Raw genomic sequence first — 23404 nt, forward strand, 5'->3', positions numbered from 1 at the left:
GGATGTTCCTGGGGAATGTCATTCTAAGTGAAGTAAGCCAGAAAGAGAAAGAAAAATACCATATGAGATCACTCATATGTGGTATCTAAAAAAAAAAAAAATACAAAACAGAAACAGACTCATAGACATAGAATACAAACTTGTGGTTGCCAAGGGGGAGGGGGTGGGAAGGGACAGACTGGGATTTCAAAATGTAGACTAGATAAACAAGATTATACTGTATAGCACAGGGAAATATATACAAGATCTTGTGGTAGCTCACAGAGAAAAAAAATGTGACAATGAATACATGTATGTTCATGTATAACTGAAAAATTGTGCTCTACACTGGAATTTGACACAACATTGTAAAATGGCTATAACTCAGTAAAAAATGTTAAAAAAAAAAAAAGAAACACAAATAAAACACTTCATTCTGCACTGGAAAAAAAAAAAAAACACGGGGTGTGGGAAAGAAAGTAAAGGAAAACAAAGTTTCTATGGGTTTATGTAGGCTGGAATAAAATGCAGCTAATGTGAAAAAAAAAAAAAGACAGTGTCCTGGCTCTCATGCACTTGAATCCAAGTGTGAGTCATGCATGAACTTAGAATGAGGTACTTCCTCATCTACTCCTATGAAATAGACCAGAAATCAACAGTCAACAAAAATAGGACTTTCAATAGTCTAAGGCAAAATGAGAACAAACTACTTTAGAAATATAAATCTAACCCAATGAGGGAAATTGTAGATTGTTCTTTCCCAAACAAAAACTGCCTGCTTCACTGCATTCCCATATGCTTTTAGCCCAGAAGGAAGGGTCTTCTTGCAGGAAATCACTTAACTGACACCAAAATAAAAAATTCCAAAACCTTTGCCAGCAAATAATCAGATTCACAAAATGGGAGAAAAGAGGAGTGGGCAATTAAGCAGTCACGGCACTGTGATCAGAGCCAGAAGTCTAAGAGCTTAAGTCCATCTTTCCATTATCTCTCTTTTGATTAAGAAGCAATAGCTTCTTAATTTGTCTCCCCTCCTCTAATCTTACCTCTCTCCAAAAGCTGCAAAGGAATGAATTTTTATGAATACGACACTATTTATTGCTGTTGAAAGCCCATCAGTGGTAGCCCATCACCTTCAGCCTGAAACAGAAACTGATGGGATATACAAGGTGCTTCCTATCTGGTCCCCACATTCTGGCTCTCTTCCAGCCACACTAAATTACCTCCAGTCCCCTAGACGTGGCAAACACACCTCTTTATAGTTCATATTTGTTTGTGCTGTTCCCTCTACCTAGAACGTTCTGCCTTCCCTTCTCTGGGAGAACCCTATCATCTTTTGAGACATCATGAGTGTTAGCAACTCCAGAAAGGCTACCCTGACTTCCCTAGTCTGGACTGGATACCCCTAGTCTGGGACCACAGTGACAATCTTAACATCAAGACTGAAGGATGCAATCTCCAAGAGAATATGCAGGCAAATGAAAAGCAGGAGTCATGGTGATCATTTGGATTTAGCCAAAAAAAAAAACCCCTAACCTAATTTTAAAAACTGTGTAGAGCTCCTGAAGCTTGCCTATAATTACACAAGGTGTATAATTTAAAGACTTCTCAGTGGGAATCGTGTGTATATGTTTAGATTAATACATAGTATGTTTAGATTAATACATAAAATATTTATGTATTTTTTCATTTATAAAAATAAATACAAAATATTTAAAATATACCTATATATAACTATATATTTTAATGTTATACATATGGATAAATAAATGGTTTTATTTGATGCCAGAGCAGCATCGTGGGTCAGCTGAGCACAAGAGGAATACTGAACAGTAGAGAAAAAAGGATAGCTGATGCCTAAAAATACCCCTTATTCAGATACCTCCAAAGTTAAAAAAGAAGCTATAGACAAATTCCCTGTTATCTGCATCTGGGATCTCCTTCCTCCCAGGGCAGAACTTTTCCCAGAAGGGGACAGGGAAGATGCCTAAGCAAGAAACGGATCCCAATTCAAGCAGGTACAGGATTGAGGAACAAGACTTTAGTCGTTCCCCTTCAATAATGCTTCCTTTCAGGGCACCAAGGATGTCTAGCAAATAGGAGATGACTCCTTCTTTAACAAAAAAAATCTCCAAGTCTCAACTCAAATTCAGCATAAAACATTAAGCAGGCAGTTTTTTTTTTAAAAAGAACTTGGCACCACGCCACTCCTTCCTTTCCGTTCCGCCCATGCTGGTCGGCTCCACCAGCCTCTCTTTGTATGCTCCTCTCTGACTCTCTAATTTCTTACTCCGTGAAGTTTGAGAGCTTGGGTCCAAGCCCGTTCACACTTACCTTCCGAATCTGCCTATGATTATGCTCGGGTTCCCCACCGTTGCTTCATTTCACTCCTCCTATTCTTTTGCCTTTCTAAATTTCACCACCTACTTGTCTCATCCCATTCTATTTTAGAGAGTTTTTTTAAAATAAAACTTATTAAAACCTTTCTGGAAAAAAAGGCAGGGTGCAAATTAGTAATATGTAAAACGTGCTCTTCCATCATCGGTTCTGCTCACTACGCAGGGAAACTCCCCCTTAATTGCTGTGACCAAACATACAGACTGAAGAAAGCAATCTGTTTGCCACGTTTCGTGTGAAATGCCTGCTACAAAACACAAAGCTGCGACTCACTTGATTATTTCCTTGTGTGCTCCCGGCTGCTCGAGACTTCAAAGTCTGGATTTTCTCGAAGACCAGGTTGACTTTCCTCTTAGTAGCATCATCATTATCGGTGCTTCTAGAAAAGAGGCAACAGAAAAAAATAAAACAGGGAAGGCACAACCATTGGTCTTAGAACACAAACAGCAAGCCCTTTAAGAAAATAAAAATTATAAGAGACATGAATTAATTAAGGCTGTGGACACAACTAGTGAGAGGAGAGTAGGATGGATGGTGTATTTTTCTCCCAATAAATTGTTCTATGTTACCATTTGATTTGTGAGAGGGGTTCCCATTTCCAAACATGCGACAGAGACACAACAACATTCTAAATAAGCGTGGAGAAGACATCTGGTGAAAATTAGTCATTTGTTGCTTGCTTGATTCAAACGACTTAGATTCACTCCAATAAGGAATTTTTCTTGGACGAGTGTCACACAAGGGATGATCCAGTGATCTTAACTTGTTTTAGTCTATGTTGGAAAGAATAAATCCCCCAAGCCAAGGTTGTCAACATGGTAACCCTTTGTCTAGACTGTCACAGGTGATGGTTAGATCAAGCTCCATTAACGGCTACCACTCTATCACACATACCTGGCACTTAGGAAATTTAAGTTTCCTTAAATACATACCTCCCACTGAAGTGTGTCTCACCAGTCTCTCAATAAATCATGGACCAAAAATATAAAAGAATGTAGAGGGAGAATTTTAAATGTTAAAAGTTCTTCTGCCTTCATCTTAACATAGTAAAACCCTTCACAGAAAGATACTAATAACTAGTTCTTAGCTTGAAGAATCTATTTCCTTTTTTTTTCCTCAAAAGAGCCTCTATCTTATATTTTGAACTGTTCTATCAGCTCTGTATTACTGACAGAAAATTGTAAGACACAACACAAAACTATGAAGTGTTTTAATACCAAGTATCTGCCTAGTGACTTTCAGTCACGTTAGAGTACAAAGATTTTTTTCTTTTTAATCATATCTAATGAGAGAATTGAAACAGAAACATCAAATTCCTGGCCTAGAATTCCAGCTTAGTTGGTATCTAAGCATGGACTGAAAACCAGATTATTTAAACTCAGCCTTCCAGATAAGTAAGTGGAAAGCACTGATTTTCAATGACTCATACATGCTTTAAAAATAATGGAAGCAGGGGCTCCCAGCCAAAGTCAACTCTGGGGAGGGGAGGAGGTGTTTCTATTTGCAACTTCAATGAGGGACGACTGATTACCCCCATGTGCATCAAGACGAACTCAAGGTGATAGCAGACTGAATTCAAAACTGCATAGTAGACATTCTTCCCTATCTTTGAACTTGTTTCTGAAACAGTTAAGAGTCATTTTTAAAACAGATTCATTTTTAACTTTTAAAGTATGACGTTCTTCTTTCCCCTCCCTCCCTCTGCTCATCAGCCCCTCCATCGAAGACTTAAAAGCTGTTGTGAAAACTCTGGCAATTGAGTCCTAACCCGCAAATGGCTCACACAGGGCAGGACGGGAGGGCAAACACAAGGTCTCAGAAAAAAATTAAGAGGCCCACCAGAAAGGACAATACTTTGCTCCTTTAAGGAAAATCACTAACCCTTCTTTCAGGTAATTGTAAAGTATCTGCTTGGCCGTCTCCTCATTGGTTTGTTGAGTGAGCTCTTGCTGGCCCTTTAACAGATCCGGCGTGGCCTGGAACACAATGTCTGTTATTAGATCACCAGATGATGTTTCCAGGAAGAAGACAAAAACCCCAGAGCAGAAACTTCCAAACACATTCCTACTTTCCAAAAACGATCCCTCAGGTAAGGATGTTCATTACAACTGGTTCTACCACTTAAGAGAACTGTAACCTTGGGCATGTTACTTAACTTTTCCTCACCTATGTTCTGGCCTGTAAATAGTACCTGCCTTCACGTTGGTGCAATCTCATAATATATAACAAATAGTGATAGGCACTTACCAACCTTATTATCATTTTTATCATTATCATTTTTTTTTATTGTAAATACCAAAACACTAAATGTACAACTTAAATGAATTCCATCACTTCAGGATAAACCTGAATGAGGATTAACCTAATTTCTCAGGACAGAAATTAACCCAGTCACTCTGTATCAAGAGGAAAATAAACATATCTAAACAAACCGAAGCATGGAGTCTCTTGTTTTTCGAAACAAACTCTGCATACATTCAGATTTTACACATACATGAAAAGAAAAATCAAGCCTTCTTAAGGGTTTGACAAGTTACTTTACAGACAAGAACAAGAACAGGAATCCAGCAGTAGTTGAATTAATTCAGAAAACCAAACGATTGTCAGTAGATCATAATCTACGGGAAAACTCTTTAAAAAAATTATATATATATATATATATGGTGCAATTACTGATTCAGGATGGAGGATATGTATTCCTACAGCCAGGATGTAGATCATTTAGAAGGAACAAAAAGACTCCCACCAGTATTACCTGAGTATTGGAGGTGGAAGTAAATGTCTTCACATAAATCCGCTTGGTACCAGAATCAGGGGAAGTTGCTGGTGCCCGATTCTGTAGCATCAAGGTAGCGGTGGCCGTTTTGATTTCCTCCTCCTTAGCCTGTGCTGGGAGGGAAGATGGGCGCACAGTCGGATTTTCCGGACCACCTCTGTTTTCCGGAACTTCCCCATCTTTGTTCTGCGGGGGCTGCGGCGGCCTGGGCTGGGCTCCCTGCAGCCTGGCGAAGGCGCGGCCCGCGCCCTGCCTCCCGCGGTGCTCCTGCACCTGCGCCCTCTGCGGGCACACCTGTGACGGCCGCAGCAGGTGCTCGCTGGACTTGCCCAGGTTCCTGCTAAACTCATTCAGGTACTCCGAGTTCCCCTGGAGACCGAAAGGAAAGGCACTATCCACGCTTCGAGACCTCTTCCTGTCTTCGGGGTTGATTCTGTTTCGCTTCCCGGACCTGCCTCTTCTCTGCAGCCCAGGTTTCTGGTCAAATTTTTCAATTAACTGATCCACGCCAGGAATCGATCCCGTATCAATATCCCGCCCAGTTCCAGGCAAGAAGGGGATGTATCTTCTGTTTTCATGACGGTTCACGTTTTCGGCGTGGATGGCACATTCTTGGTCGTCGAGTAAAAATCTGTACAAAGAGTTGGCTGAAGTGGGCGTGGTGGACGACGAGGAGGATCTCCGAGACCGAGCTCCGTCCAGGACGGGTCCAGCTGAGTCCTGGCGCCGGAAGGGAAGTACATCGGGCCTGATTTTCTTGGCTTCGGGGTGGGCGTGCAGGCTGAGGGCAGGTAGGGGTCTCCCACTAGGGGAAAGGGCGTCCTCTGCCAGCCCTTCCTTACCGCAGCTCTGAACATTCACGCACACGGACGTCTGCTTTTTGGGGTCGTCAATGATAACGGAGCTGCATAGTCGAATGGCCGTCGTGCTGGATTTCGCCCCGTCTTCCAAAGGAGGGCTGGTAGGCTGGGAATGACTAGGTTTGGGTGAGTAAGTCCAGGCCTTTTTATTGTTGGTACCGTCTTCTGTTAACGTTTTTAGCCAATTACTCTCAGGAGCCTGGTGATTTTGTAAGTTTAACTCATTCTTTTCAGGATCGTAGGGCTGTAAAAGCTCTGGATGCTTCTGAAAGTTCAGCACGGGAGATGGCTTCATTGGCTCTGCTTTGCGTTCTAGAACTCCATTCTTGCCCTCAAAGAGAGGGGCTTGTTTCAGGTTTCTTACTGGGCTGGGTTGGGCATATGGGTTTTCTGGGAGCTCCAGTTCTTCTGCACTGTTCTCCTCTAGCACAGACCCGTTGCTGGAATGGAGAGGCGGGGTATTCATCACTGGAGGTGGAAATGATGGCCCGTTTTCAGAAAAAGATGGACCTGCCAGACACCGCTCTGTATTATTGAGAACTATGTAGGGGTGACCATCAATCCCCTGTACCCGAATACTGACACCGTAGGAGCCTGCCTTAGAAGGCTGGGAATTCCTGGATTTTTTGGTTTCGTCACTTGCGAGTCTCAGATGGACACCGTACTCCTGCTGCACATGCTGATATTCCCCGAAATACAGCTCCATGGTTCACTGTGCCCGCTACCAGAGAAAGATGGAGTAAAAAGAGGACATTAAGTTAGAATTACACCTGTTTAAATGATGCGGGAAAACTTCAAAGTTCAAGGAAAACAAAACACTTGAAACACCAAGGACACTACAGAACCAAATGCTTGTCCCAGCAGGCCTTTCTGGATGCCCGTGGGCACACGTGACCGCGGTGTTTGTCAACACTGGGCTTGAACTCCGGCCTTAGGGTGGATGGCTGGTGAGATGACCTGGCAGAGCTTAATTATTGTTTCTAGCTGACGGGCTGTGCTGGTTACCTTTTTTTTTCCTTAGCTGGTTTCCTCACACTTTATGCTATTTATTTTTAACCAATCGGATGTTCCAGTTACCAGCATCTGAGACCAGGGTACTTTTCCATGAAAATAATTAAGAGCTAAGGTGTTCTGAAGCTCACCATTTTTCTTTTTTTTTATACTCCTAATTTTCCTGTCAAAACAGTCCTTTTCTTTATGCACAACCTTGCTTTGAAATCTTTATCATCATTTATTTGGCTGTACTGTTTAAAACATTTTTACTTTAAGGAATCAGCTGTATGTGAGACCAACAATGAGTATAAATGATAAAAAATAATTTTCTAACTTTTTTTAATCCAAAAAGTCCAAGTAACATAAGGATCTGAAGAATGTTATTTAAAAAAAACTGTAGACTCTGGGCTCTTTACCTTGTGATGGGTCCGAATGCCAAGAACCACTGCCTCCACCTTTCTGGTGTGTGGCCACCCCTGTCAGAGACTGCTCTCCAATCACCAGGCAGGAGACCCAGCCCTCATTGAGGTTCTCACCAGAAATTCACCTCTGTCACTCTGAAAGACTCTGCCAGCCATGGAAACGCAGAAACAACTGGTCACAGAAAACAGCTGTCTCATTTCTTTCCCTGTTAGTGGCCTTTTTGAGTTTTCTTTCTATTCTGGAGTCCATCTGGTAGCATACTGTCCAAGAAAAGCATCTACTTCATCCACATTTTTGAATTTATTTGCAGAGTTTTGCATTCCCTCTCCTCTCCATTTCTCATTATTTAGTTTTATTTGTACTTTCTTCACTTCTTAATTATGCAGGTAAAATATACATCTATATACCCTTTAAAATTGTTGTTCCCCTAGAGAACTAGTTCTTAGAGTTATCATTTCCTCTTTTTTCATTTTCCAATTTATTGAGTTCTAGTTTCATCATTATCATTTCCTTCTGCTTTCCTTTATTCAGTTATGTTTCCAATTTCTTGACTTGCATGCTTCATTTGCTTATTTTCATTCTTTAATTATATTCCAAAAATTATATTCCCAAAATAGCAACTTCAGAGGAGATTTTTCACCCAGAGGTAGAAAGTCCAGAGCTGGAATGGATGCCAGGATATTTTTGAAGAACACCTCTTCTATTTTTCCACTCATTTACCTTTAGTATGTATTAGACTTTATGATTAGACTTTATGATTATAAGACAGCTGATCCAGCATCACATATACCAGAACTGTATAACATTTTAAAATAATTTAATTTTTTATCAAAGTTAAACAAGATAGAATGAAAACCTGTACTCTCCAGCTCCCCTTTCCAGTCTGGATCACATTCCTCAGAGGAAACCAACTGCAAATGTAGCTGTTTATACAAGAGTGCTTACCTCCATGTCACTAAGTAATACACTTAGCTGCAATGCAGTCATTTATTTTTTTTCATATGGTAGGTGACCCACACATACAGGTGAATTCCTCATTCTGCCAGCTTCCCAATAATAAAACAGGAGCCAACTGTGTTTACATTATTATGATTCTATAAATATTGGTCATTAAAGAGCCAAATTGTAGACACTGGTCATCTTTCCTTTCTTCCAAAGCTTTAACTTTTCTAGAGGTAATACTTGCTATTTTTACTTGTCTTCTATGTACCTATCCTTAAATTTCTTCATCAGCTACATCACGTCTGTTGGACGCTTCCCAGTATTAACTTCCAGATGATCAAGATATTAAATAATTTGGTGATTTGTTCCCCCCGGTGACCTCCCTTGTGCAAACTTCCAACCCCCTTACTTTAGGGTCCGGTCGCTTTCTTCCTACTGTGTTATTTTGTTTCCCAAGTTTCCTGCCTTCCTCTTAGTTTCCCCAATTGGTCTGATGGAACACACTTCCAGTAACTTTTGAAGAAAAGGTCCGAGGGAGAAAAAATGTTGAGTCCTTGTATTTTGAAATATGTCTTTATTCTATGCTTACTTTTGAATGATAGTCTAGCTGGATTTAGAATCTAGGTTTGAAATAATTTTCCCTCAGATTTTAAAGTATTAGCTCCATTATCTTCTGGTTTCCAGGGATGCTATTACAAATTCTGGTGCTGTTACGATACCCTTTCTTCTGTGCCCGGCTTGTTTATTTTCCTCTTAGTTTTTAGGACTTTTACTTTGTGCTCAATGTTGTGAAATTTCACAATGATTTTCCCTAGTGAGGATTGTGTTAAAGTGGCCAGTTTTATAAAATATGAGCATTTAATATATTCCTTCAATTTGGAAATTCACTTTAGTTCTATTAAATGTTCTTGTGTTATTTCTGTGATGTTTAGAGAACCATTTTATTTCGCTCTCGGTGTCTGCATCTAATATATTAGTAATGCTGAACCCTTCAGATCAAATTTCAATTTTTCCTGTTTCTTTTCTCATTTACTTCTCAACTCCATCTTTTTTGTTCTACTTTTTGAGAGATACATCTTCAACTTTTTTTAACTCAAGTATTTAATTTGTAATTTCCATTATTTCTTTACTCTTCTCCGTTTCTCCTTCTTAGGTGCTATTTTCATTTTAGATATGAAAAGAGCTTTTCTCTCTCTTTACCATTATTTTTTTCAAAAAATAAATTTTCTCTGCTGTCTGCAGCATCTCCATCCTCTGCAAGGTTTCTCTTTTCTGCTTTGTTTCAGTCCCTATCTTTCATGTTAAAAGCCTTTCTAATGTGACTCAGATCTTGGGCTGCCTGATCTTATTTAAAAGGAAAGTAGTAAAAGTAGATTGGAGGCTCTGTATTTATGGAGAAGAGTTATTAGCTGGTGAGCTTCAGGGAATGTTGGGGGGGGGGAAGTGCCAAGCTTTCCACTGAGGGACTCGCATATTTCAGTATCTATAGGCATATTTTTCTCCCTGAAGTTGTTTGATTTCCCAAGAAAAGAACCCTGCAATCCATTACTGGGGCTGCACAGGCCTGGCTGCTGGCCTACGGGACAGGGCAGGGGGAGAACATGGAGGTCCCAGCTAGAACTCAATTCAATTCCCACTTTTAGTCATCCACACCGGCTTCCAACACTATACCAGTTCAGCACCCTTGGGGAAGAGACCTCCAGTCTACTGTGGGGGTGAGGAAGAGGACAGGGGCAGGTGGGTGCCAGGGATCCAAGGCCCAGCGTTGAGTCTGGAGGTCTAACTGCTCCAGTCCGCATGGCACTTAAATAACTCCCTAGACACTGGTCCCTCACCCGGCCCCCCACAGTAACTGGTGCCTTCCCCTTCCGAGCCTCTTCGCCACTCTGCAGGCAAACCATCTCATATCTACACTGTCGGCCACTTGGGCTGAAGCATGTTATCACCCCGATAACTATCCTTCCTCCGTCTGTGTCAGACTCTCCTCCATAAGTCTCTAATGTCATTCTTTGTCTTTGGAGGCTTAATTTCTCTTCCTTCGCTATTTTCTGAGTGAGATTTTGTAAAGGAGATATCTAGTTTATCTAGCTAGATGAGACTAGTAATATTTGTAAAACCCCTTCAATCTGAGAACAAGAACAGCAAACACGCCTCAGACAGAACAACGCGCCAAGGCCAAGACCAAAATGTCCAGGTGCATCTCAATCCCTCAATTCTGAGTAGCACCAGCACGTTTTATTCTGGATCTCCAGTGTTGTTCGTACTCACTAAAGTTTATAACAAATATTTTTTAACAGAAGAGTTTCTGTACAAATTTATTCACTGTGATACTTTTTTAAAATAGTATTTACTAAATGAGATCATTTTATTCACCCATAATCCCCTTTATGCTGACTCTGAATTTTTATGAAAATATTTCTATTATCTATTAATAAAATTCTTTTCTAGGATTTTATAGTCCTTTTATTAGTTGCTGCTAGTACATACAGTCAACACTAATTACATTTCAATCTTTGAGTAAGGCCACCTTGGTTTATTACATTCTTAGCTCCCTGTTAGCAAATTAATCCGCCTATGTGAATTTCATGAGATATCCACAATTTACATTCCTTAACAACAGACCTCAATCCAGTATTTTCACAGAGTGACATTTCTCAGCTGGGCACTGGTGTCATAAGCCAACATGGATTTCCTTCCCAACCACGATGTAACCACTGAATTAGTGAATGGATTTAAGGACAGCTGGTCTCTGTCTTCAGCCACCAGGCCACATGACAACCTACCGCGCTCCACAGGCACACTTGTGCAGTCGGGGACTAAGCCTAACCAAGGGCTTACATAATTTGGCAGCAAATGCTGACCAATTCCCAGGATGAAACACTGTGGCACTTGGCAAATAAAAGTGATGCTTTGGAGTGGAAATAATGCTTTGAGGAAAGACCGTTAAATGCTGATAATTGCTTTAGTTAGCAAGATCAATGAGTGTGTTTGTGAGTAAGAACAAAGAGCTTGGCACTTGGAAGAACTACGAACGTATGCCAGATAGCAACATTTCCCCTCACTGGGCCATCACATCTTATCAGCTGAGCCCAGAGATTAGCCCCAGTGCCGGGCCACACCTCCCGCCTCACCACCCTAATTCCCAGTGGTACCTCCAAGCCCTGGAAGTATACTGACCAGCCATTCCAGAGGCCTTCCTGACCACTGCGGATATGCAGCCAGTGAGAAACCTTCCCACATGGTTTGCCCTCCCTCCCTAGGACAGCAGCCACCACCAGCCAGGCCCAAGTACCCAGCATAGCACGTGGCATGGGGCAGGATCTGTGTGTGTGTACGTTTGCTTGGAATGAATACTTCTATCTGATCATACAAGTCACTTAAAAGAGCATCTAAAGCAGGGATGGGGAGCTACTGAGCCTCAGTGCAGTCTTGAGCTTGATTCCAGGAAATAAGAAGTGAGCCACAAACCAAAAAGTAATTTCCCCTGAGTGGGGCTCAGTGACCGTCTCATTCAGAGGGAAGCCACCGCCCGTCTGGTGAAACACCACAAGTTAACACACAAGTTAAGATGTTCACGCCTAAAGGACTTGCTTGTAGGAGTAGCAGGAAGACATGAATTGTGTGTGCAAATATCCACATTAGACCCTCAGCTACATAAAAGTGAAAAATGAGAGCACAGAATATCCAAGATTAGCAAAATGGTTGCTGGTTTTTCAGTATATTCCTAAACAGGCAGGCTTACCTAAATTAAGCTCTATTTTCTATTTCCTTCTTTCTCTCTTTCTTCCTATCTATCTACCCCATCTATCCATCCACCCATTCTGTAGAAAGAAAAAAAAAAAGGAAACTGGCCAAACTTTTAAGATTGCAAAGGAAATGTCTCACACACAGGCCTTCAGGATTCTCTGGGAAAACAATTTCAAAAATAAACTTTGTGAGGTTTGAAAATGACACCAGAGTTGCTGCCTACTTTACACAGTTCAGTACGGTTTGAATCTCTTTAAATAAACATGACAACCCGTCCTTGTGGATGGTGTCTGTATCCGCCTCCTTTTGTTGGATTTGAAGCCCCTCTTCTTTCCTTAACAGGTTAGCATTTATATTACCATTTCATTTATGGTGTTCTTATATTTCCAACTTTAATTTTAAAATTCAGTGATTGATGTTTTATATTACACATGTCTCTTTAAAAAATACAGAATTCACGTCCAAAAAATGTTTCAGAAATGTTATTCGCCCTTTTTCACCTCTTGACCCTGAAATGATTTCTAAAAGTTCTCCCACCAATGCAGAGCTAAGATGCAGAAGTCTGCAATTCTGAAACAAGTACTAGAGAGAACACCCAGGTGCAGGGGTAAGAAACACATCTAACACTGGACTCGGGTCAAACCCCGGCTCTGAACAAGTTCTTTAATGTCTCTGAGTGTTTTCCTATCTCTGAAGTCAGATCATTAATGATGACTTCATAAGGTGCCTGGGAAAATTAAATCATAGACTGTATGCTAAATGAAGTAGGAAATAATAAATGAAAACATTCAACGTGGCATTTATGGCCACAAGAAAGCTGACTTTGATCACCAAATGTTTTTAAATACTTCTGAGGCACTGGCTAAAAACCCCAGTGGTTAACCAAACAGCATTAACCACCAGCATCCTCAAATAATTTATTAACTAATTAAGAAACCAGAGGGCTGAGAATCTCAAGTACAGTGCTGTGTCCAGAGTGGAAATAAATAATAAATAGTTGTTGACTGAATCAACAAATGTCTTTATGTTGACGGGTCCACAGGAAAGCTCTTAACCAGGCCTGACAGATTCATGACATTTGTGCTACAGTTTCCCATGTGAAGCCTGAGTTCAAAACATATGGAAACTGCCTTTTCTCTCTCAACCCAAATCTAGCTTCAGAATCCTCCTCAACACCACGCCCCCACAGGCAGTGTAGCCACCGTGGATCAGTGTAGACACAATATAAGCCAGTTTGCCACCCTTGACATGTTTTGAAACTCATCTAAACCTACCTACACCAAAGCCAAACGTCCAAGGAATAAATCGCCCCCCAAAACCCAGGGGAGTCTTCTCCCACTTCTCAGTCTTGTCACTCATTACATTGTAGTCAATTCCGAGGACTGAAGAGCTCTTCAAACTCAGTGCACACCTTATGCCAGGGTTCACATGACTTACCTGAGTACAATTCTAGCCAGCCACCAAGAGGAAGGGAACATTTTGCAGGTATCTGGCCAAGAGATGCTTTTAGCCTCACACTACTTTTATAACCTTTGCTTTCCATTTTTCCCCTCAGTAAAAAAACTATCTCCCTTCAGCTACGAAGATGCTGTCTTTCTTCTAGGCTCACCCCCTCCAGCAGTTTGAGTCCTCTGACATCCCAGAGCCCCGTCAGCTCTACACAGCCCAGCAAGGCTCTCCAGGAGCAGCTTTTTTGTTGATGGGTTTTACCTCCAAAGCTCCATTTCAAGTTTTTTTCAATCATTTCTGAGTCAGGCATGCACATCATCCCTCCACGGTGCCAGGCAAGTGCCAGGTGCCTGCTTTACACCATCTCGTCTGGTCAGATCCCTGCAGCCCACTTATGAGGGACTCTATTTTCTCCCCATTAGAGATGTGTAAGCTCCCAGGGGCAGTACTTGCCCCCAGCATCTCACACCCAGGTTGGGGGCAGTGCTGGGACTTACACTGAGACCATCTGTCCCTAAAACCTCAGCTCCTTCTTGAGCAGAGACCATGTTTTCATTTTTCTGTCTCCCACAGTATCTGGTAGTTCTTCTGACATGGGCACTGGATGCCTGTAGACCAAACCACATCACCAGGTTCCATTCCACTGTCATGCCAGCAGAGCAGCCCCTGGTCTATCAAATCTCAGCATATGTGTCACTCCTCAGAGGAGATGACTCCTCTCTGCTCCCGGTGGCCAGGACAGGGTCCTGCGTGTAGCAGGTGCAGAATAAGTAAATGAATGGATGGACTAATAAACCAGGTACCATGCACATAGCACTGAATCCCCCTTTTAAAATGTGAACAATTTTAAAAAGTCAAGGGTTTTCATAACAAATCCCAGGCCCATCCTTCTAGTATGCCCACTACCTCCGCCCAGAGCATGTATCACTGTTTACACCACTAGACTCTGATTGTCAGCATCACTGTGGCTTTTCGTCCCACCTCCAGTTGCCGCGTTCACAAGATGTGTGTGTCCCAAAGTAAAAAATAGGTGCTGGGGTTATCAAGTATCGCCTAAGAGGAGGAAAGGAACTCTGTGGAATTCCAGCAATGCCAGCTGTAACAAGCCCCCGCTCCTGGAACCTCCTTACAGAGGATTTCTGCAAGTGAATTCCAAAGCTAAGTATCCTCCCCTGGAAGACATGTTACGCCATCTGCAAAGCATCTCTTCTTGGTCACTCAAAACAAGATCAAACCAGGGAAATCTGTCCGACTTTGTCCTCATCAGGGAAAAGACTGAAGGACAGACGGCATCCTGAGTAAACTTGGCCAAATGACTACAAAGTATAGAGTCACCAGGGAAGGGTCCGTGGCGCGCAGCCTTCCCACCTCCCTGTGGGCATCAATTCACAGACCAACTGACATCATAAACATAGCGGTCAGTTATTTGCATGGGACCCAGAAAGACTACGCTACAATTGACAGGCATCTGGAATTGTCCACAGAAACCCACCAACTATCGCTGAGTATGACTGTTAAAAACAAACAGAAGATAACACTGTGTAGCCACCCAAAACATTAAAAACAAAAATTAAAATCAACTTTCTAAATGAGAAACCTAGCAGATTCCCACGTCTCAGTCCACGTTGTCTGTTGTTTAAGATAGTTATTATCCCAAACTCGATGACACCAGGGCTTTGGTTCCCCAGTGCAATCTTCCTCCCCAGAATTCTCCTGGGAGGGCGGCGGGGGAAGGGGCACTCTCCCAGACCCCAAAGCCACCCCAACCATGATGCATCGTGGTCTCACCAGAGACTCCGGTAACTGAAGAGCTGACTGTCCTTTTAGGTATTCCGAATATTTTGGGGGGTCCTTGGCCCCCTTCTCCTCTCCTAAAGCACCCCCCCCACCGTCCCCCTTCGCCTTCTGCCCTAGTCTCCGCAATTTCAGAGTATGAGAGCCTCAGGTTATAGCTGCAAGTCGTTGCTATGGTCTGAAGGTTTGTCCTCCCAAAATTCACATGCTGAAATCCTAACCACCACCACCCGCAGAATGATGCTATTAGGAGGTGGGGCCTTTGGGAAAATGTTTAGGTCATGAGGATGGAGCCCTTACGAATGGGACCAGTGCTCTTATAAAAAAGACAGACACACACACACACACTCCCCACACAAGAGATCCCTGGTCCCTTCCACCATGTGAGGACACAGCAAGAGGGCACTGGCTGCGAACCAGGAAGAGGGTGTCACCCACCTACCACGTGCTAGCACCCTGATCACAGAATCCCCAGCCCCTGGAACCGTGAGAAATGTATTTCTGTTGTTTACACACCGCCCAGTCTGTGGTGTTTTATCAGCACACCCCAGAGGGACTAAGGCACAAGTGAACAGGATATAAACAAACACACATATTCAAATGAAATACATGGGGGACAACCATCCGCTTCTCCTTAAAGCACAAATCTGTGCCCTTCCTGGGCCCCAATTCTCAAGTGCAGAGTCCCTTCCTCTCTGGTCTCCAAGAGACAGAGAAAGGCCTAGGGGGGAGTTAGAGTTGGGAGCTCCTGCGCTTACCTTCCTAATGCAGGCCCTGGTAGTGGTGGGTAAAAACCATCAACTCCATTATCTTTTTTCATATTTAAATACCTTTATTTGATTCAGATGTCTCCAGTAAGGGAATTCCACAGTTCATGATGTTTTTCAATAGTCAGAAACTGCATCAGTGATCAGAAATTGAAGTTCCAGTTATGTGAACAAAAGTATTACATATTTTAACCTTTTAGAGTGTCAGTGTGTATATTCTTATGCATATAGCTAATTTAAAATTTCTCTCTTGAAAGCAAGCTAAAATTTTATGGCCCACTCAGAGCATATACTATCTTTGTTTTGTTAAAAATAACTTCTCAAAGTGCTTGTGAAAAGCTAAGTCCTACTCCTAGGTGTCCCTGTCCTCAGCTGAGTCTTTAATACTGATTAACTCCTATTTTCGTCTTTCACATGCTTAAATAATGTACAGACGCCTTTAAAGAAAAAAAAAATTTCCAAAGATCCTTTGTGTTCACTTCATGTACAAATACACAACTGTTACAGTTTTTATGATACCACAAAACCAAAACAAATCTGTACCTTAAATCCAAACACAATTTTAAAAACCAAAAAATTTCAACTTAACATGAATTTAATATGCAGGGTAATGTCAATTTTGCTGCAACTAAATCACCATACCTGGGGTGAACAGGGAGACCGCCACCACTACAGGGCAGACGCCTTCCCTGGTGCAGGCAGCATGAAACCACAGGCTCTTCACATGGTATGGTGGCCTCACTCATGTGTCCAGTCCAACGCAGTTCTCTCCCAAGAGCTCACCATAACTAAAACACTATAATATATCCTGACACCCCAACCATTATAAAGACAGCACCAGAACAAGTGGTAGTGACAAGTGGTCATCCAGCTCACTCAGGATATGCTGACACTAATGTTTTGCTACATCACTAACGAATTCCTAACTGAGAGTCCGTGGCCATGCGAGGCACCTGCAGACCTAACCTACACTGCACGGTGGGGTGGCGGTGTCACAAGCAAGGGACGGTGACAAGTGCCATGAAGAAAACAGAGCAGGGTGAGGAGAAAGCAAGGTGGTGGTGGTGAAGGTCGTCCTGGGACACAGTGGGCCTCTCTGAGAAGGAGGATTTGATTTGACAGCGGGGAAGAGAGCTGTGCAAGTCACTTGAGTACCAGGTAGAGAGAACAGCCAGTTGGAGCTCCCAGGGAAGGAGTGTGCAGGAGAATCAGCAGGAACGCGGACATGGCCAGAACACAGCAGGAGACGGGCAGGGGAGGGACAGGAGGGCAGAGCAGCGGGCAGGAAGCAAACCACAGGGTCTGTGAGCCTCCTAAGGACTCTGGGTCTTACCCCAAGTTGGGTGGGAAGTCACCAGTAAGAGTCAAGATGTTATTCAAAGCCAGGGCCTGGATGAGCTCAGCTAGGAAGTAACGCAGACAGGAAAGATGAGGACAGAGCTCAGTGCCTTGCTGCACAAGACTGGCTCCTGGGGACTTGTGAGAAATGCAAAACCAAAACCTCAGGCACCAGCCCAGACCCACTGAACCCGCAGGAGGACCTAGGCCGTGGCACTCCAACACCTTCAAGTCAGGAGGAACAGGGGGAGCAGGCAAAGACAACTGGAAAGCAGCAGCCAGGGGGACAGGAGGAAACCAGGCGAGTGTGGTGGCCCAGAAGCCAAGAGAAGCTGGTGTTTCCAAAAGGAAGGAGCGGGCAAACGAGCCAAACACCACCAATAATCCGACAAAGCCTGGGATGGAGATCAAAGGGGACCCTGATGAGAACTGTGTCACTGGAGTGGAAGGCACCGAAGACCTACCAGCGTGGACTAACTAAAGCGTGGAGTAAAGAAAACTCTCTCAAGGAGCATCAGCTACCCCAGAAATCAAAATACAAAAATAAAGGCAGTCATGGGAAGCGCAGATGCCTCCCCACCGCACCCCCACCCCCACTCTCCCTTTCACCCCAGGACAAAATCTCTGCTATATTTGTTTGCTCTCCCCAGGGATGTCTTTACAGCCTGGAGGAGTACAAATCAAAATGCATAACCTGGTATTCATGCTCAAAAGAATTCTGAGCCAGACCTTACCTAATTGTATGGAATATTACTTTCTTCCCTCCCTCTGGCACTTGCCTATTGTCCTGAGTTGCAGCTGGACCTCTAAGGCTGTGCCAAGAGCAGCTGAAGAGGTATGGTCTGCGTTCAATTAACAGCAATTGCAGAAGCATATGGAAATACCTCTTAGCCTGAGAACACTCGAAAAGACACTGAGAAAAGAATCCAACTCGGGGAAAAAAAGTCACTCCCTTTCCCTCTCTTCTGCAAAACCCCTGAACCTATTAACGCTCACCCCCATGCCCATCCCTACTCTGCTCCAGGTAGTGAGGAACCTACACAAAATCATATTCGAAAGGTAGAAAGGCTCTCAGAGACCATCTAACATACCTCTGATTTCCATTAGATGAGCCACTTTCAGAGCTCCCTAGTTCTAAGCTTTTAGACCCAAGTCTCTGCTCTGGGATCATTCCCACGCTCATAATCACTTCTCCCAAGCCAGTCACACACAGCAGCAATTCCAGACTACTTTCCTCCACCTACATCCAACACTATGGTGAGGTCCCCTGCCCTGTCTTTGTCTTACTGCCCCACAACAGGCACCAATAATGATGATGATAATGATGAGGATGTAATTAACTCCTAAACACTCAGACTATGTACCAAGTACTCTTCTAAATGCTTGTGCACTGAACATTAACCCACTCTGAATGGCAATGTCCAAAACTAACCTTGAGACATTAGCTTAACGCTAAACATTAACATGTACCCTTTAATTTGGTTGGTTAACTGACGACCACAGAGAAAAAAAATGGCAAAAGAGCAAGTACTTAAACGTCTTATTTTTTCCTAGGGGCTCCCTTTAGAACGTTTTGTATTAAAAAACCAAAGTGTAACCTGTTTTCTGGGTAGATCCCTCTCTCCAATGTGAGCCTCTCTGGGTCACAGCAGTGGAAATCATGGTGTCAAGCCCTAGATAAATTTACCCTGCACTTGTAGACTGCCCTGAGGGTGGCAGGAAGCAGACACTCCTATCAAAACAGGTGCCAAGTTGTGAAATGCAACAGGCAATAAAACTAATTTTTTTTAAAATCCTGGACATGAAAAAAATCACTACAAAGAAAAGAGAAAAAACGAAAAGGAAAAGGAAGAAACACACACGGGAGACAATAGAAGGAAGTCCCTCCCTGGAAGTTAAAGGGTTTTTTAAAAAAAATCGAGGGCCACACATTGCTCCTGAGCTTTGGGTTTCTTTCTGTTTCCTACACTAGTGACAGTTCCGGTGACTTCTCTCTTTGTATGAAATAATTAGATAGGGGTAGGGTGAAGACACAAAGACATGTCTAAAGAAACTAAAAATACTTAATGATCAAAGGAGAAAAACTGAAAACCCACATTCAGCGTCCTAGGGGAAAATCTGCCTCAAGGAAGCAGAGGCCTTTTAACTTGGAAATTTTAACGAGCACTCACTTCCACAATGCGATGTTATGGTTGACAGCGTGCTTCCATGTCCATGAGCTCTGGTGAGACCTCACTACTGGCCCAGCCCACACAGGAGCACACGATGCTGGACAGCCAACTGCACCGAACAGCTGGGACTGGATTCCAGCTCTGCGCCCTCTGTGAGCGCATGCTACAGCCCTTCTCAGCATGCTTCCTGCTTTCAAAACAAGGGCCCCATGATAAAGGTGTTAAAAAAAGAAACAATCAAAAGTTCCATCAATTTGGGGGAAGGTATAGCTCAAGTGGTAGTGTGCATGCTTAGCATGCATGAGGTCCTGGGTTCAATATCCAGTACCTCCTCTAAAACTAAATAAATAAACCTAATTATCTCCCCTCAAAAAGCAAAACCAAATTCAAAAAAAATTTTTCCATCAATTAACTAGATTATGGCAATCCATAAGATGAATGGGCACATCTGTATTTACTGACCTAAAACTGTATCATGGTATATGCCCAAATAAGAAAGCAGGTTACAGAGCAAATAATGTTAGTCTCATTTTAAAATATATATATTTATATGTCTAGGGCTACAAAGAAAAAAACATGGAAATGTTAATGGGAATCATCATGAGGGTCAGGTAATTCTAATTATTTTTCTTCTTGTCTCTAGATTCTGATTTTCCCATATTAAATTTGGAAATAAATGTATTTTTAAAATATAAAGAATTTCTCAACCAGTGGGGGGGGGGGAATAGGCCCCTCTCTCACGTAGGCTCAGTATGTTTGAGGAACCGGGTTATGCGTTCCTCCAAGTAGGTGAGTATGACCTTTCCACTGAGAAACATTCTCTCCATCCTAAGGCTTGTTTTTGCCAAAAATGTCCCATCAGATACCCTCAGACAACTCCAACAGGAAGGCCTTACCCTGGAGCTCTCACATCAAAATACATCACTATCAATATTACCTGGATCCATCTCTTACCCCAGGTGCTTTGGAGGAAAGAGGGGTCCCTTTGTTCTTAAAGGTAGACAGGGAATTGGGGACACTTGGTTTAAGGAAGGGCCTCTCGATAGCTCAAGGGTGCCTATCCTGTTTCTACATATAAAGGTGTTTTGGTCTGCTCACGCTGCCACAACAAAAAAATGCCATGGACTGGTGGGCTTAACAGAAGTTTCTCACAGTTTTGGAGGCTGGCAAGTCCAAGATCAAGGTGCCGGCTGATTCAGTTCCTAAGTGACAACTCTCTTTCTGGCTTGTAGATGGAGAACATCTCACTACAACCTCGCATGGCCTTACCTCAGTGCATGTCGTTTCTTCTTCTTCTCTTAAAGCCACTTATCCCATAATGAGGGTCCTACCCACATGAACTCATCTAATCCTAATTAGCTCCCAGAGGCTCCATCTCCAAATACCATCACTTTGAGGGCTAGGATTTCAACATTTGATTTGGGGGGAGACATAAACATTCAGTCCATACCAAATGGGTACGAACAAAAGCAAGGAGAGGGAGAAAAGATTACAAGAACGCTGCCATCCAGCAGCATGGAGGTACCAAGCATTTGGCAGATACAAGAAAATGAATTGTTCACAAGCGTTTTCTCAGTTCCCTGAAAGCTGAGTCTTCACCTTCCCATCTCTCTCTTTCAAAAAGCCATCAGAGTAAAAGAATCCAACTGTATTACCAATAGATGAAACCACCTCACTGAAGTGGGTGAGGGAAAAAGGCAACAATCTGGAAATGAGCAGAGCCTGTAAAACCAAAGGCAAAAGGAATGATACATAAGTATTTCATTGTTATGATAAAGTTGCTTCCCCTACAGGGGTGGGTTAATTCTGAAACCACTGTACATGTACATGGAACTGAGCAAACAAATGGATGGCAGATAGTGGGAGACTTGTTTCTCACTGTTGGAGTCGGGGTTATAGACATGCAAAGGAGAAGGCTAGAATGATCCATGTAATAAGAGATTAGAATTGGAGATATCAGAATAAACTCATGTTTAGTTAAACAGAGATACAGATGGTTATATATTTATAAATACAGTATACAATATACACGTTTTTCTTTGCTCTGTCAGTCAAGAGAGCTTAGAAGGAATAAACATCCCTGTAGCAAAAAGCACACCTAGAGACCAAATCTTGATTTCTAATACCAATAAATTCTCCCCCCAAAAAAGGCTCTAGGGCTCCTTGGGGAAATGGCTGATTCTAGGACTGGGGCAGGAAAGGTACAAGATGATCCTGGAGCATTTTGTAGTGGCAGAAAATAAGGAAGTGCTTAAAAAAAAAAAACCCACAATGATAGGGTTATGTCAAAGAGACATGGGGCTTCCAGCTGCCAAATCTGGAACACTTTGAGTAACAAAATAAAGTAGCATTAGATTAAATTCCAAAGTATTAAAATAATATCCATGAGTGCATATTAATATAAATAAATGATTGAATAAATGCATAAATGGGAAAGAACAGACAAATCTCCCATGCAGAATTCCAAATGATTGATTTCCACGCTCTGCCCGAAAGAAGGGGAGCCTAACTCCTCACTCCTTATGTGTAGGTTGTATATAGTGACTGTCTTCCAGAGAGGACAGTATAAAAAAGAGAAAAAAGAAAAACTTCACACTGGAGAAACCTAACACAGTCTCAGCCAGGTCCACCCTTTAAGAAGATCAACCTCAATGGTGCTAAGTCATATTGATAGTATGCACTGTGATGAAAATGGCACTTTACCTCTGTGGTCTTCCTCCCAAAACCCCTCACCCCAGTGTAAACATAAGAAAAACATATGACAAATTCCAACAGGGAGGCATCCTATAAAATACCTGAAACTGTCAAAGTCATCAGAAACAAGGAAAGGGTCAGAAACTCTCGCAGCCAAGAGGAGCCTAAGGAGATACAACAACTGACTGTAACATGGTATCTTGGATGGGGTCCTCGAACAGTAAAAGGACATTAGTTAAAAACTAATCAAACATAAAGTATGAACTCTAATAATAATTTATCAATATTTGTTCCTTAACTGTGACAAGCCAAAGAAACCAGGCAGGGGGAACGCAGCAACTCTCTGTACCATCTTCACAATTTTCTCATAACTCTAAAACTACTTTAAAATTAAAAGCTGGGTTTTTAAAGTAACTTTAAAAAAAAAAAAAAAACCACCAGGCAGTCAAAGCCACTGCTGTGGTCAGTGTGGTCACTCCAGAGCCAAAACCTGCAATTCCGGGCCTGTTGGGTGGCCAGAACAGAAATATTCATGTCCTTCAGCAGGTTACCAGGCACAGCATCCTGGTCAGGTCTCAAAACACTGCTCCTGGATCATCCCTCTGCCAGAAAGAATAGGCAAAATACTCTGGACACAGGGAACACAGAGCATCACATCACAGATACCTGGTGAGGCACCCTCAGGTTCCTGAGCTCAGAGTCCTGCGCAAGCTGGGGTGTGAATGTGATCTACGTGGTGAAAATTTATGAACTGTGGATAGTTTCCCACAAGCCAAAGAGTAGAGCTAAAGGACTAAGAAACCTGCAAACTGCATACTGTGGAAGAGAGAATGAACAGTCAGCAAGCTGGGCAAACACAGAAGATGCATCTTCCCCAGAGAGGAGAACATCTGAGCAGAGTTTAAATGGGAGCGCTAAACAGAACGTACATACCAGTGCTGCTTATGTTAAGATATAACTCTGCCCCCCGCCTCCTCCATCTTAGAGAACAGCATTCTCAAGAGAGAAACATTAACTGGATTTAAAAAACTGAAGAGCAGATTTAATCACAGAGCAGAATGGGAGAAACCAAAT

The 23404-nt window shown here is 42.6% G+C and overlaps 1 protein-coding gene across 2 annotated transcripts in view; it reads right to left on the bottom strand.

The window, feature by feature from the left end:
- The window catches only part of CGNL1 (cingulin like 1), a 144073-nt gene that overhangs the window by 86737 nt on the left and 33932 nt on the right, over positions 1 to 23404 (bottom strand). For both annotated transcript variants that reach the window (XM_031452666.2, XM_031452668.2), the window contains exons 2-4: positions 5132 to 6733; positions 4258 to 4352; positions 2650 to 2755 (exon numbers count right to left, since the gene is read on the bottom strand). In XM_031452666.2, the coding sequence (XP_031308526.1) occupies positions 2650 to 2755; positions 4258 to 4352; positions 5132 to 6718 (1788 nt within the window). In that variant the 5' untranslated portion in view covers positions 6719 to 6733. The remainder of the gene's footprint in view (positions 1 to 2649; positions 2756 to 4257; positions 4353 to 5131; positions 6734 to 23404) is intronic.

The sequence above is a fragment of the Camelus dromedarius genome, chromosome 5 (genome assembly GCF_036321535.1).
Source record: "Camelus dromedarius isolate mCamDro1 chromosome 5, mCamDro1.pat, whole genome shotgun sequence".
NCBI classification, from domain to species: domain Eukaryota; kingdom Metazoa; phylum Chordata; class Mammalia; order Artiodactyla; family Camelidae; genus Camelus; species Camelus dromedarius.